The 12117-nt window shown below is 40.1% G+C and overlaps 1 protein-coding gene across 1 annotated transcript in view; it reads right to left on the bottom strand.

The window, feature by feature from the left end:
• Window positions 1-415: 415 nt before the first annotated feature.
• LOC124607012 (solute carrier family 22 member 7-like) overlaps window positions 416-12117 on the bottom strand; it is a 121283-nt gene continuing 109581 nt past the window's right edge. The window contains exons 7-9 of the mRNA XM_047139166.1: window positions 4753-4967; window positions 4382-4569; window positions 416-909 (exon numbers count right to left, since the gene is read on the bottom strand). Coding sequence (XP_046995122.1) covers window positions 706-909; window positions 4382-4569; window positions 4753-4967 — 607 coding nt within the window. The 3' untranslated portion in view covers window positions 416-705. The remainder of the gene's footprint in view (window positions 910-4381; window positions 4570-4752; window positions 4968-12117) is intronic.

Consider the following 12117-nt stretch of genomic DNA (forward strand, 5'->3'; position numbering starts at 1 on the left):
TGGTATAATTTCATAGACGTATTAGCCTCAAAAGTAGGATACAACAGTTGTAAACGAGTGAAAATCTGTATGAAGTTGAGAATGGGCAAAGAAAGGGAAGGGATGGGAGGGAATTAGTGACTTCTAGCCACACATGGCATTGTGAGAACGCAATGGCGGAAGTTCAAAATTTGTGCCAGACCGGAACTCGAACCCGGATTTACCGCTTTTCATACGCGGTTGCCGTTACCGCTTCTGCCTGACAGACTAAAATTTCCAACTCATCGCACGCTGCAACTCAGTGCAACTGCACTGAAGCAAACGTCAGGGTGCAATGTCTGTCAGACAGACACCACTCAGATACTGGTATATACATGTGAAAATTTAATTAAATAATAATAAAACATAATAAGAAATCAGAGACAAAAGTGTGACACTTTAATAAATATAACATGGTTTGCATGGTGTACAGTGTATAAGCTGCTAGAATCGTCAGGTTTGTGTTCTACCTGTTCTGAATCTGTATCCACCTCTTTTGTGCATGTAATTGGTTCGTCTGATCACATTTCCATTATACCACTTGATTCGTTGTCGTATTATCATTTCCAGTTCGAATTGCTCTCATTTTATCTACAAGTTTACTCTCGTCACAAAATTTCTTTAATCATTTTTCGTTCAGAGTTCCTCGAAACACTTTCCAGAGATCATGTCCTGGGCATCAAAATTCTACAACGTCGTGTTCTCTGATTCATTTGACTTTCTGCTTGGAAGACTCCAGTACTTTTGCTTCTTTCCAAAGAGTGAAATATCTTGGTTTGTCTCCGGAAGATTCTCATTAAATGACTCCGGCACAAATGACATCAAAACAGACATAATTAGGGTCACAGCTGCTAGTACGCCGAATACGATGTACATTCCATAAGTTTTTCCCTGTAGAAAAAGGAATCAACGTCATATACTCGCATCTAAATAATATCTATGTTTAACAGTATTTTATCTGATGAAAATACAGATATAAACAAAAACAGTACACAAACACGCTTGTTGTTGTTAGTGCTCATAATGAATGAGGAACTCCAAGTATGTTGAACGACTCAATAATATACTAATGATTTCGTAATATTAAATGTTAGCACCTATTAGAGCGAGTTTTATCAATGCCAAAATAACAAGTGTTTTTAAACCTGAGTGTCACTGATACAATTTTTTGATATCACTGTATCTCTAACCAGAATGTACATGTGACACACAAAAGTGTTTAGCTCTTCTCGACGAGTGCTGAAGGAACGAATACGACAAAGAAACAGACTTCAAGGCTATTCAACTAAGAGTTCTACAAAAATATTGGAAGTGTGAGAATCATGTCCTACTGGTGTCAACATCGAGGAACAACTGCTGCCATATTCTGCACTGAGGGCAGTACCAAAATATCTAGGATTACAAAACAACACAGATTTGAATAGTTAATACTGAAAGGAGCGGTGTTAGAAACATAGAAGATGATTTTGTGAAAAAAATCGACAATAATAAATCTTCAAATGAAAGAATCTGAGAATCGATGAAAGAAAACGGAATGATAGGAGGAAATGAAATAATGTTAATGCACATACTGGAAGAAAACGTCACCATGAACAATAGTATGATAAGGATAACACACGTATTATGTGTAGATTGAATAGAATCACAGTGCAATCTATGAAATGGACAGACACATGACAAAGAGCAAATAAAAAATAACAGCCATAACAGGAATGGTAAGTAATTAAAGGAAAGCATAGAGTCACAGAACTATTAAAATGATGTGAAGCCATTATGCAGAAGAATTGTTTGACCCTCATAATGAAGTATGCGAGAGAAATGAATTAGAGGAATAAGTAGAAGCAGAAGAATACAAAGAATGTGCGACGACTGGTATGGTGCAAATATCACAAAAGAAGAAGTTAAAAAATACATGGCAGATCTCAGGAAAAGAAAGACGGGGGCTGGTGATACCACACGTTACAAAAGATGTTGAAGATTTTAGGAGATGCCATACATACACTGTATTTCTCTACAAACAAAATATACTGTGCACGAGATTCCCGAGGAAACTTTCTCAAGATATTGCGGTCCTCAAACCGACAAACCCGAATAGCGGAGAGTAGTATTGTGGTCGCTTTCGGACGTGGGGAGCCGAGCCAGCCCCCAGGTCGACGATACAAAACAGTACAAATATTGCAGAACTACTCTGCTACACATAATTAAAGGATAACTTTTTCTAAATCAAGTAATTGTCCTGTATTTCGTTGAATCAATACGAAATTTTGCGCAGAGATGTCTACAGCCTTCCCGTGCAATAGTACAAAAGCGTGGCGCCCTGTAACGTCAGCCTCTGGCTCGACACCGGTCCAAATAACGAGGTGCCGACAAATGTGAAAAACAGGCCAAAGACCAAAATTTTATGTGAGGTGCAAGAATCGACACGAAAATGCCTCAGGGGGAGGCATAAAGTGTGTTAAACCGCCCATTTGCTTGGGGCACTGATTCCTACACATTTCGCAGTCGAAAACGATATTTCGCAGTGCGATGAGCAACAACACGATGTTCTTGACAACCTTTGAGATTGTTGACAACCCAGCAGGTTTCAGCCCTTCCCTATGGAAATTGTTGTGCTGTGTTCCTACTGAACGTGATCGCAGCCCTTTGGAATGCAGTGTGACCCTAATTTTTGCCCTCGTCTACAGGTTGGAACCACTAAGAACCATTTAAAACCATTCGGCGAAATTTGAACACGAAGCAGGAAAGGGTACTTATGCATTTTCAGCCCTGATGTTTTGTTTCCTCCTGTTGTGTTGTCGCAGGGGGAGTGCCACATTGACTCGTGTGTGAATAAAACGGCAAAGAATCACTCTAAGACCGCCTGGTTTGACGGCCTCAGTGCCACCCGCCCACATTTATTGACACTTTCAATAATATGCCATTACAGAGGAAACTTTCGAAGCAGTCGTAGGGGCATGCAGGCGGGAAATCACTTGACGAACCTATGATTCTAGTTGCCTGGCTTTCGAAAAAGTGATCCTTTAATTGCGCTGCACATTGTAGCTCTGAAATATTGTGATGCTCTGCGTTTCGCTTCTTTGATTTGACGATATTACTTCTTCTTTCCCTGTTACCTTTTAATTGAGTCGTGCAGTATATTTGTAACGTGTCTTCCACTAACAATATATGGGATATGAAAGAAGAATGAACAAACCGTCAGAAGATAATTTTGAATCCAGCATACAATAGAACCAAGAAACAAGACTTTGGAGCATCAGGATATAGAGAAGATGGAAAGCTTATGCAAGGTTAATCGAGTTATTATGAAAATGCTGTTGTTTTAATAAAATGAAAAATAATCTTAGAAATACTAAATTAATTAGTAATAGATTGTAAGGACAGGAGATTAACAAGAAAACTATATATAAAATAGGGAGAAACGGTGAAACTCGAGCCTGAATAATTTGATACATTAGTTATTAGAGATGTGTGATATAGGGTTATTCCACTACTCTAGGTCTCTTTAGTATTTTCTCAATGACCTCGAACAACATAGTGAAAATGAGTGTACGACGAGACAAAGTGAAAGCTATTAAATATGCACATCATTACGTGTTAACCGAAAGCAAAGAAGATCTTTAAAACAGTGGGGACAATTTGAGAAATAGGGTAAAGAATTTGAATATTTATAAACGTGTTCAAACCAAAGCTAATGAAAAAAAAAACAGCGAAATAATTAAAACAGGTGGAGGACAGATATTTGAAGATGTGAACTGCTTCACATAAGAAGCATTCTTGTAGAAGATGGAAGCTGTGATAGAGAAGTTGGAAAAAGGAGAGGGAACGAAAAAGAAGACTTCAGAAAATACAACGCTTACTAATAACAGAGACAATAACAATGACTGCAAGAAAGAGATTACGAAAACTATTTGGACTGTAGTTAAGTAAGGCTCAGAAACTTTGATAATAGGGAAAAAAGACGAAAGATATTGAGAAAGGTTTGAAATCTGTCTGTTTCGTGCTGACGCTGTAGCTTTCCTAATGAATGATGGTGATATAATTATTTATTATTTTTGGAAGATGAAGTCTAATCTACCGGGCTGAAATTGTGACTTTGCATATGAGGAGAAAACAAGTATAGTAGCCTTAAAAAATATTCAAATATGAAATTCATTTGTCTTGCCTGCCATTTTTAAATCGTGATTTTCAGCTATCATCAGTGAGGTTTTACACAGTTGATGAGTTTACGTTAACAACAGACGGTATTCTTTACATATCAGATGAGCCACGTTTATGTCACAGTGCATCCAAAATATGATACTGCATGAATCTGTATACGTACTACCGTAACTATTTTTAAGTAAATAACCATCTGCGTACATACCACGTGCGCAATATAAGGTGGAACACTCATAGTACATTGAACAAAGGTGTATTCAATTGCGATGCCTATCTGGCGTAAACTCGTTGGATGTAATTCCAAGCTCTGCAGGTTGGTGAGTGAATGTGAAGTGTTACAGCAGAGCAGTAGTACCAGGCACAGTGTTGTTATGATCCACTGGGCTGAAGATGCTGGAAAAGCGCAACTCTGTTACCATAACACAGTGCTAAATATGTACATGTTAAAGAATTTTGAAAAAAAAAAAAATACTTCCAGAGTGCAATCTAATGAAATTGCATGCTCATTTCCCCTACAGATATTTGTAAGCAATTTGTGATAAGAAACGTGGAAGAAAGTACTAAACCATGAGATACCTGCGGTTAAGCACACGAGAATGATGCACAAGCAGCCTGCAGCCAGTAGTACGAGACAGTGTGTTATCCGTCTCCCAAACCTGTTTCCGACAGCGTGAGCCACATATGAACCAGCCAGTTGCAGGGATCCTTGTCCGAAGTATGCAACAAAAGGATTCGCGCCGAAACTTTTGTTGGAAAAAAGTAGAGTGAATACAATAAATCCAGCAGCTGACCTGTAAAATGAAAATATTGAAATTTGTTACCCTAATTAGTTTAAGCATTTAAATTATTCTGGTTAAATGCAGTATTTTTAATGTACATGTTTATCATCACACGACCAGAGAACTTGTTTGTGTAGCACTTGTACAATAAAACCACGGTAATTCGAGGTAAATGGGATCAGGTAGAACTCAGATTTGGGAAAACTCAAATCACGCTACTAGTAACAATTTTAGAGACCTCTTATTTAAAAATTTAATTACAACTTGATGTTCACAGTATTAACTTCGATCACGATATCAGTGATAATGATTAAAGAAAACCACCTTAGCTGTTTTAATTGTGACCGGTTTCGCCGTGTTGCGCTAAAGTCATGACACAAAAGGTTTGGTTGCCGTACGTAATGTTAAAGAGCAAATCCAAAAACATTGATCATAAGCAATCTGCTGATTGCTGGTGGAAGCATGACGAACAGCCATGGCATGCTGTGCGCGTATCTTCAATGCAGCGTGGTCCCACCATCTTCGTAGGCGAATAACGTCAGATGTCATTTGCCACTTTGTATTGCTCCACGGAGACATTGCTAATCTTAATGGCGTCATTTCATCACTACGACTCACTTTGTTGGCATCGAAGAGATGATCCCAAATGATTTAGGTTTTGACGACACATTGTAGAGATTGAGCACTGGATGTAGTAGAATCACATGGTCTTCACCTGTAAACTGCCTTAGGTAACAATTTCTGGATTTGGCACAACATCCTTCCGCTAAAAATCTAGTCTTAGAATCACGTTGAGCCTCTGCCATATGGTATGTCAGCAATTTTTGCTAATCTCAGACTTAAAATTAACAATTTGTTAATTACGTGAGTGATTTTTTTTCAACACATTTTTTGATTTTCTGTATTTATAAAGCTACTAAAGTGACATGGCTGAAAGAAACGGAGAAATGGAAAAATAAATGAACGTCGGAAGGAAAAGATCAAGTTAATATAAAAGAAAAATAATTTCAGGAGAATTTGAAAGCAGCGGGGTCAAAATTTAGAATGAAAATAGAATTTGCATGTTAAATGCAGAAGAGAGAGCAGACAGATGGCAAAAGACGTTGACGTCCTCTGTGAGAAGGAATAGTTGTCCTGCAGTGATATGATAATAAATAAGCGTTAAGTCCGGATGATGTAAGGATCCAGTGTGAGAGCCGATGTTTCACAGTGCTTTGGAAGAAATGGGACCAGACGAGGCAGGAACACTAGATAATATTTCTTCGTAAGTTCTAAAAGGTAAAAATTAAACGATTATTCGAGTTCGTGTGCAGAACGTATGGTGATGATGATCGCAATTTCCGAAGAATATGGGTCACGCAGTCATGAAGATGGAAGCATGTAACGCGGGATCGCACAAACAGATTGACGTCTCATAAACTGAAGTTTGTTGACTAGAATAACACAGAAAGGAAAAAAATGAAAAAATAAATATTTGGCAGATGTCAGATTTGGCTTTAAGCAAACTAAGGCTTGAGGGAGGAACTTTCAACGTTATGCTTGCTGACTGAAGCAATGGTCCTGAAAAATGAAAATATTTTCTAAGGACTTGTCGACCTAGGAAAAGCGTTCGACAATGTAAAGTTATGCAAGAGCTTAGAAATATCCAGGAAAACAGATATACTTTGTAAGGGAGGTCCATAATACACAATTGTACTAGAAAAATGTAGAAGAAATAAGTATGTACTTCAAACACAAGCGGTAGGATTAGATAGAGTGTAATGCACGAATGTAGTATTTCTCTTATTCTGTTGAACCTGTATATTAAGGAAGCAATGAATAAATAAACGTAAGGATCAGAAATCAGATTAAAACTTAGAGTGACAGAATGTCGAAGGTGGAGGAATTATTTTTTAACGTCCCGTCGACGAACAACTCAATAGAGATAGAGTACAACTTCGGATTAGGGAAGGATGGAGAAGGAAATCGGCTGTGCCCTTTCAGAGGAAACATCGCGGCATTTCCTGAAGCGATTTAGGGAAATTGCACGCGGTTTCGAGCCGTCGTCCTCCCGAATGCGAGTCTAGTTTGTTCACTACTACTTCACCGCACTCGTCGAAAAAATATCAGTATTAATATTTGCTGCAGAAGTTTGTCGCTTCGAAAAAAGTGGAGATGAATTTCAGGATCCGCTGAATGGGGTGAACACCCTACTGCGCAGAGAATTTGGGTTGACAGTAGCCAGAAAACAGCAATATAATGGATAATGTCCGAACTAAAGAGCACATAATAAGTAAACCAGCAGAGGCGAAGACATTATTTCCCTCCAAAAGGGCCGGCCGCGGTGGCCGAGCGGTTCTAGGCACTTCAGTCCGGAACCGCGCGACTGCAACGGTCGCAGGTTCGAATCCTGCCTCGGGCATGGATGTGTGTGATGTCCTTAGGTTAGTTAGGTTAAGTAGTTCTAAGTTCTAGGGGACTGATGACCTCAGATGTTCAGTCCCATAGTGCTCAGAGCTATTTGAACCATTTGAACCCTCCAAAAAGGAACCAATATTCGCGAATATAGGTTTTAATTTGAGAAAGAAAATTTTTGAGAACGTACGTCTGGCACGAAGGTAGTAGGGAGCTAAATCATGGCCTGGGAGAAAAGTTAATAATTCTTTTTGTTTAGAGGAGAAGACATTATTTCCCTCCAAAACAAACCACTATCATCGAACATAGGTTGTAATGTGAGAAAGAAATTTCTGAGAACGTACGTCTGGCACGAGGGTAGTACAGAGCTAAATCATGGCCTGTGAGAAAAGTGAATAATTCTACATACCGTAAATTAAAATTTGGAAGTCACTCAAAATAATCAGATAGGAAAGAAGTACGTCAAAACTATTACACAGAAGAAAACATGGTAATCTTCATAATAGAACAACGAGTCGTTGAGAGGAAACACACAATTAAGAATGTTGGGAGTAAGTGTTACTTTAAAGTAAAGAGTTTGAAAAAGGAGAGGAATTCGAGGCGTGCTGCATCTGACCATTGTGGACATTAATGGTCCAAAAAACCGAATAATAATAATAATAATAAAACAGCAGTAGATAAAAAATTATCGTCTGACGCGTAGCGCACACATCTCGCGCCGCTAGCTTGTAAATTTCGCTGTTTATTTCTCCGGGAAGCTTCTCGTTTGGCCTCACGTAAACTCGTGGAGCCAGTTCTAGAAACTGATACATCATAAGTAACCAACAGTGACGTGCTACAACATCACGAGCACTGCCCTCTACTAGAATGAAGGCCGTCTGGTGGCGTTGGGACCCAGTGAAGTGTCAAGGAAAATGTATAAGTAGAGAAGAGACAAACGGGAAATCATTCTATGGACGATATGCGCCACAACTGGGGAAATCCAGTGACGTAAGCGACTTGCACGAAGGACGTATTCTTATCCAGCGCCTGGGATCGAGCATCTCATATACGGCGACACTGGGAAGCTATTCGGGTGCTACTGTCTGGAGCATCTATGGAAAGCAGTTGAATGGTGGTGAAAGCAAGAGTAAGCGACAAGGTGTGGGATCTCTGAGCCTCCTCACAGTACGTGGATATCGGTGGTTGCCCGCTCTGTAAAGCAGGTTGACGGGCATCTGCAGCTTATTTGATGACAGAGTAAAATTGCTGGTGCAGGCCCGAGTGTTTCGTTGTAGCCTGTTTATAGTAAAAGTTGTTCAACATCGGGCTACAGCGGATCTGAGTCCGACGTAACACACATGGGACTCTATCGGGAGCCAGACCCTCACGCAGAAGCTACCGGTCAGTAATTTACAGGCACTGAGTGACCTCTAAGTAGACATCGGTTGCCACATACCTCCGGAAAGCTACCCAAGATTAATGGAATTCATGCCACACGGAATAGCTGTTACGTTGTCTTATCAGGTCGCAAGAAACAAATGTCGAGCCTAAAGTCCAGATGAAGTCGATGCTGGACACTAGACTTCTGACAAGCTCAGAAGCTGTAATATCGAGACAACTCGTGAAAATTTTGGCAATACATTACGTCACTCTAGAGTCAAGTAATAGAAGGAACATCAACATATTCCTACAGCTTGTGCTCTTCTATTATGGGTACATTTCTACAGTAATGGAAGAACATGCTTCAGTTTCTGTTTATAAGCCTCAATCGAATCTCTGCATTTTCCATGCATATTATCAAAATAAGTGCATAAATTCGTATGCGTCTATATGTGCATGTTCCACATCTCCTACTAAACCACTGGACTGATTTCAACCAACTTTGTGCATTATCCCGTATTGACAGAAAACAATCGCTGTGGGGATAAGAACCATCTGTCTAGTACAGTTCAGGAGATATGACGTCAAAAATGTGAGATACGTGATAAACTGCCACACAATGCACGACGTTTGAAATTATTACCTGTACGCTACTTACTCTATTCGCAATACTTTTCACAGACAGTATTCAAATTTACACCTAAATGCATCTAAAAATTATAGCATGGTACCACACATAGCTGAGGATAAATGACTTAACAAACACTGAGATGTGTGAAAAAATGTCACAGCACATATGAAGTTTTAATACATATTTTACTCTTTACTACTAAGACACTCCTTCATTCGAGTCAACTTAAGAAAATACCTGGAACCACGCAGCGCTTATGGCAGCTATCAAGTGCGAAGGGCAAACGGCCGTAGGCGAAAACAGTAGCCATTTATACAGTATCCTTTTATTATAAAGGTGTTTTCACAAATACATGGAAAAGAAGCTTTTTCCATGTTACACAAGAAAGTTAATTTTTTTCTCTTCTTCTCTTCTTCTCTTAACTGGACAATGCAGTTAGTATTATAGATAAAAATGGGTGTACGTATATGTGTATGAATGTATGTATGTGTGTTCCACACCTCCTCCTAAACCAATGGATCGATAAAACAAACTCGGTTTACGTATCATTTACTGCCCAGAGAGAAACGCTGGGGGTAAGAACCACCAACCTATCAAAGGGTTGGGAGTGAAGGTGAAAAAGCAGTGTATCCACGAAGCGCCATTACCTGTACTTTAGTCACTCAGTTCTTGGGAATGAGAGCACGTCGTAACCTACAACGAAGTTCACTCATAATTTCAAGGATTAAATAAAGTTTTCCTCGGTGACAACCACCACAAAATGATGAAGGGAAAAACGTTTATCGCTTAATACATTTTTATCGTTCATGCCATAAAACTGCGGCATGATGCATCATGTTTTGCTTTAATACGTTACTCTAGCTGTATTCGTGACCATTTTACAGGCAGTATTCACATTTACCGCTTAATGTACCGGAAAGAGTGTGTCATTGTACTCCACATACTTCAGGATGATAATAATTATAATTTCGGGTGCCATAGTGCCCTGGCATAGGTCTTTCTATTGGATGCTACTTCGGCAACTTGTATTCCATAATCTACTCCAGTTATCCAAGTTTAACGTGGAATCCGAACCATGTGTTGCTTCTGGCGACTCCTCGCGCCGTTCACAGGTGAAGGCTAGGTTAAAACGCAGACTAAAGAATCCGTGGTCCGGCAGGGATTCGATGCCATGATCGCTCGGTTTCCAGGTAAGCGCTTTACCTTTTCTCTCCTTCATATTATCAGTCATTGTTTTCGACATTTGGTCTAGACGGTCGTCTGATGACACCCCTTTAAGTTTATCGTCGAATACTTCATTAGTTCTTTTTTTTTAATTACGGAGGACAGCCAACCCTCTGTTCGTCGAACACTCAGGGCTAATGTGCCCGCGACGGCATATACCAAGCATATGACGTCACAAACACTGATATGCGTAAAAGACTGACGCATCATGCAAGACATCTTAATGTATTATTTCCTTAGTACTAACCCTATTCAGAGTACATCTCGCTGACAGTAGTCACATATATCACTGGAAGTACCTGCAAAATTGTGAGAGTGTGTAGCGCATATTTCAAGACATACGACATGATAAACACTGAGTTCCGTGAAAACGAAACTGCTGGCAAAATTCGCTAGAGATACAGGAGAAGTGCGTGTACAAATACGCGTTAAATGTGTGTGAAATATATTTGACATGTGTGTAGGCGGGAAAGCCATGGGTGTGAAGTTCATCCTAAAACCTTGGAAGATTTCTACCAAATTTCGTACTCATACTAGTTACGATCTGGAAAAAATACTGTGATGGTAAGGACCACCAGCCTCCAATATGGGTGAGCACGATAGTTTGGAGAGAGATGAGTGGAGGGGGGTTGGAGGAGATGGACATACAGCGAGGAGGAGGAGAGACCAGAGCAGGAGATAGACAGAGAAAGGAAAGGAGGAAATCGACAGAGATGAGTGGAGGAAGAGATGGGCAGGGAGGGGGAGGGTTTGGACGAGATGAAACGAGAGAGGAGGAGGAGGGAATGGACAGAGAAAGGGAAGAGGAGGAAATCAACAGAGAAATGAAAAAGGAGGAGAAGAACAGGGAGAATGGAGAGGAGGTGGACAGCGAGAGTGAGGAGGAGGAAATTGGCAGAGGATGGGAGAAGGAGCATATGGATGGAGATGGGAGGTACTGATGGAGAGAGATAAAACTCCTCCTATTAAGAAACCTGTTGTAATTAAGCGTAATCTTTGGATTTTTAACGTCTAAAGTAGAAGAAACATCACTAGCAATGCTCAAGCAGGATTACGGCAATGACACATAGAAAAGCCACAGTTGACGAAGGTGAAAGCAAGACGACGTTTGCTGGAAGGTGGAACGACAAGTACAGCCCATTAATTGCATGTACATCTCCAGCTGTTAATCATTTTTATTGTCTTTCTATCAGTTTTTTTTACATTCAGTACCTAGTAATACCATCCAGCTATACTACACGCTGCTATATGAGTGCTGACCTGACAGAAGAAAGTCCACGGGCAGTACAGATCCGTACCAAAACGCTGATGGTCCAGCATACTATGATTAACTAAGTAGTAGCTGAGAAGTCAGGTGACTGCATGCAACGTCTGCTGGTAGAGAGACATCTATGAATCTCACTTTCTTGTGTTCTTGATCTCCTCCAGGGCTTAAGCCATCTACCCCTGCCTCTCTTGGACATCAGCTCTGCTAGAGAGCACATGCCTTTATTCCATCTGTCGGTTTGTCTCTCGTGTGACAAGCATCTGCCTTTTACTCTGATATTCTAC

This window comes from Schistocerca americana, chromosome 3 (genome assembly GCF_021461395.2).
Source record: "Schistocerca americana isolate TAMUIC-IGC-003095 chromosome 3, iqSchAmer2.1, whole genome shotgun sequence".
NCBI lineage: Eukaryota > Metazoa > Arthropoda > Insecta > Orthoptera > Acrididae > Schistocerca > Schistocerca americana.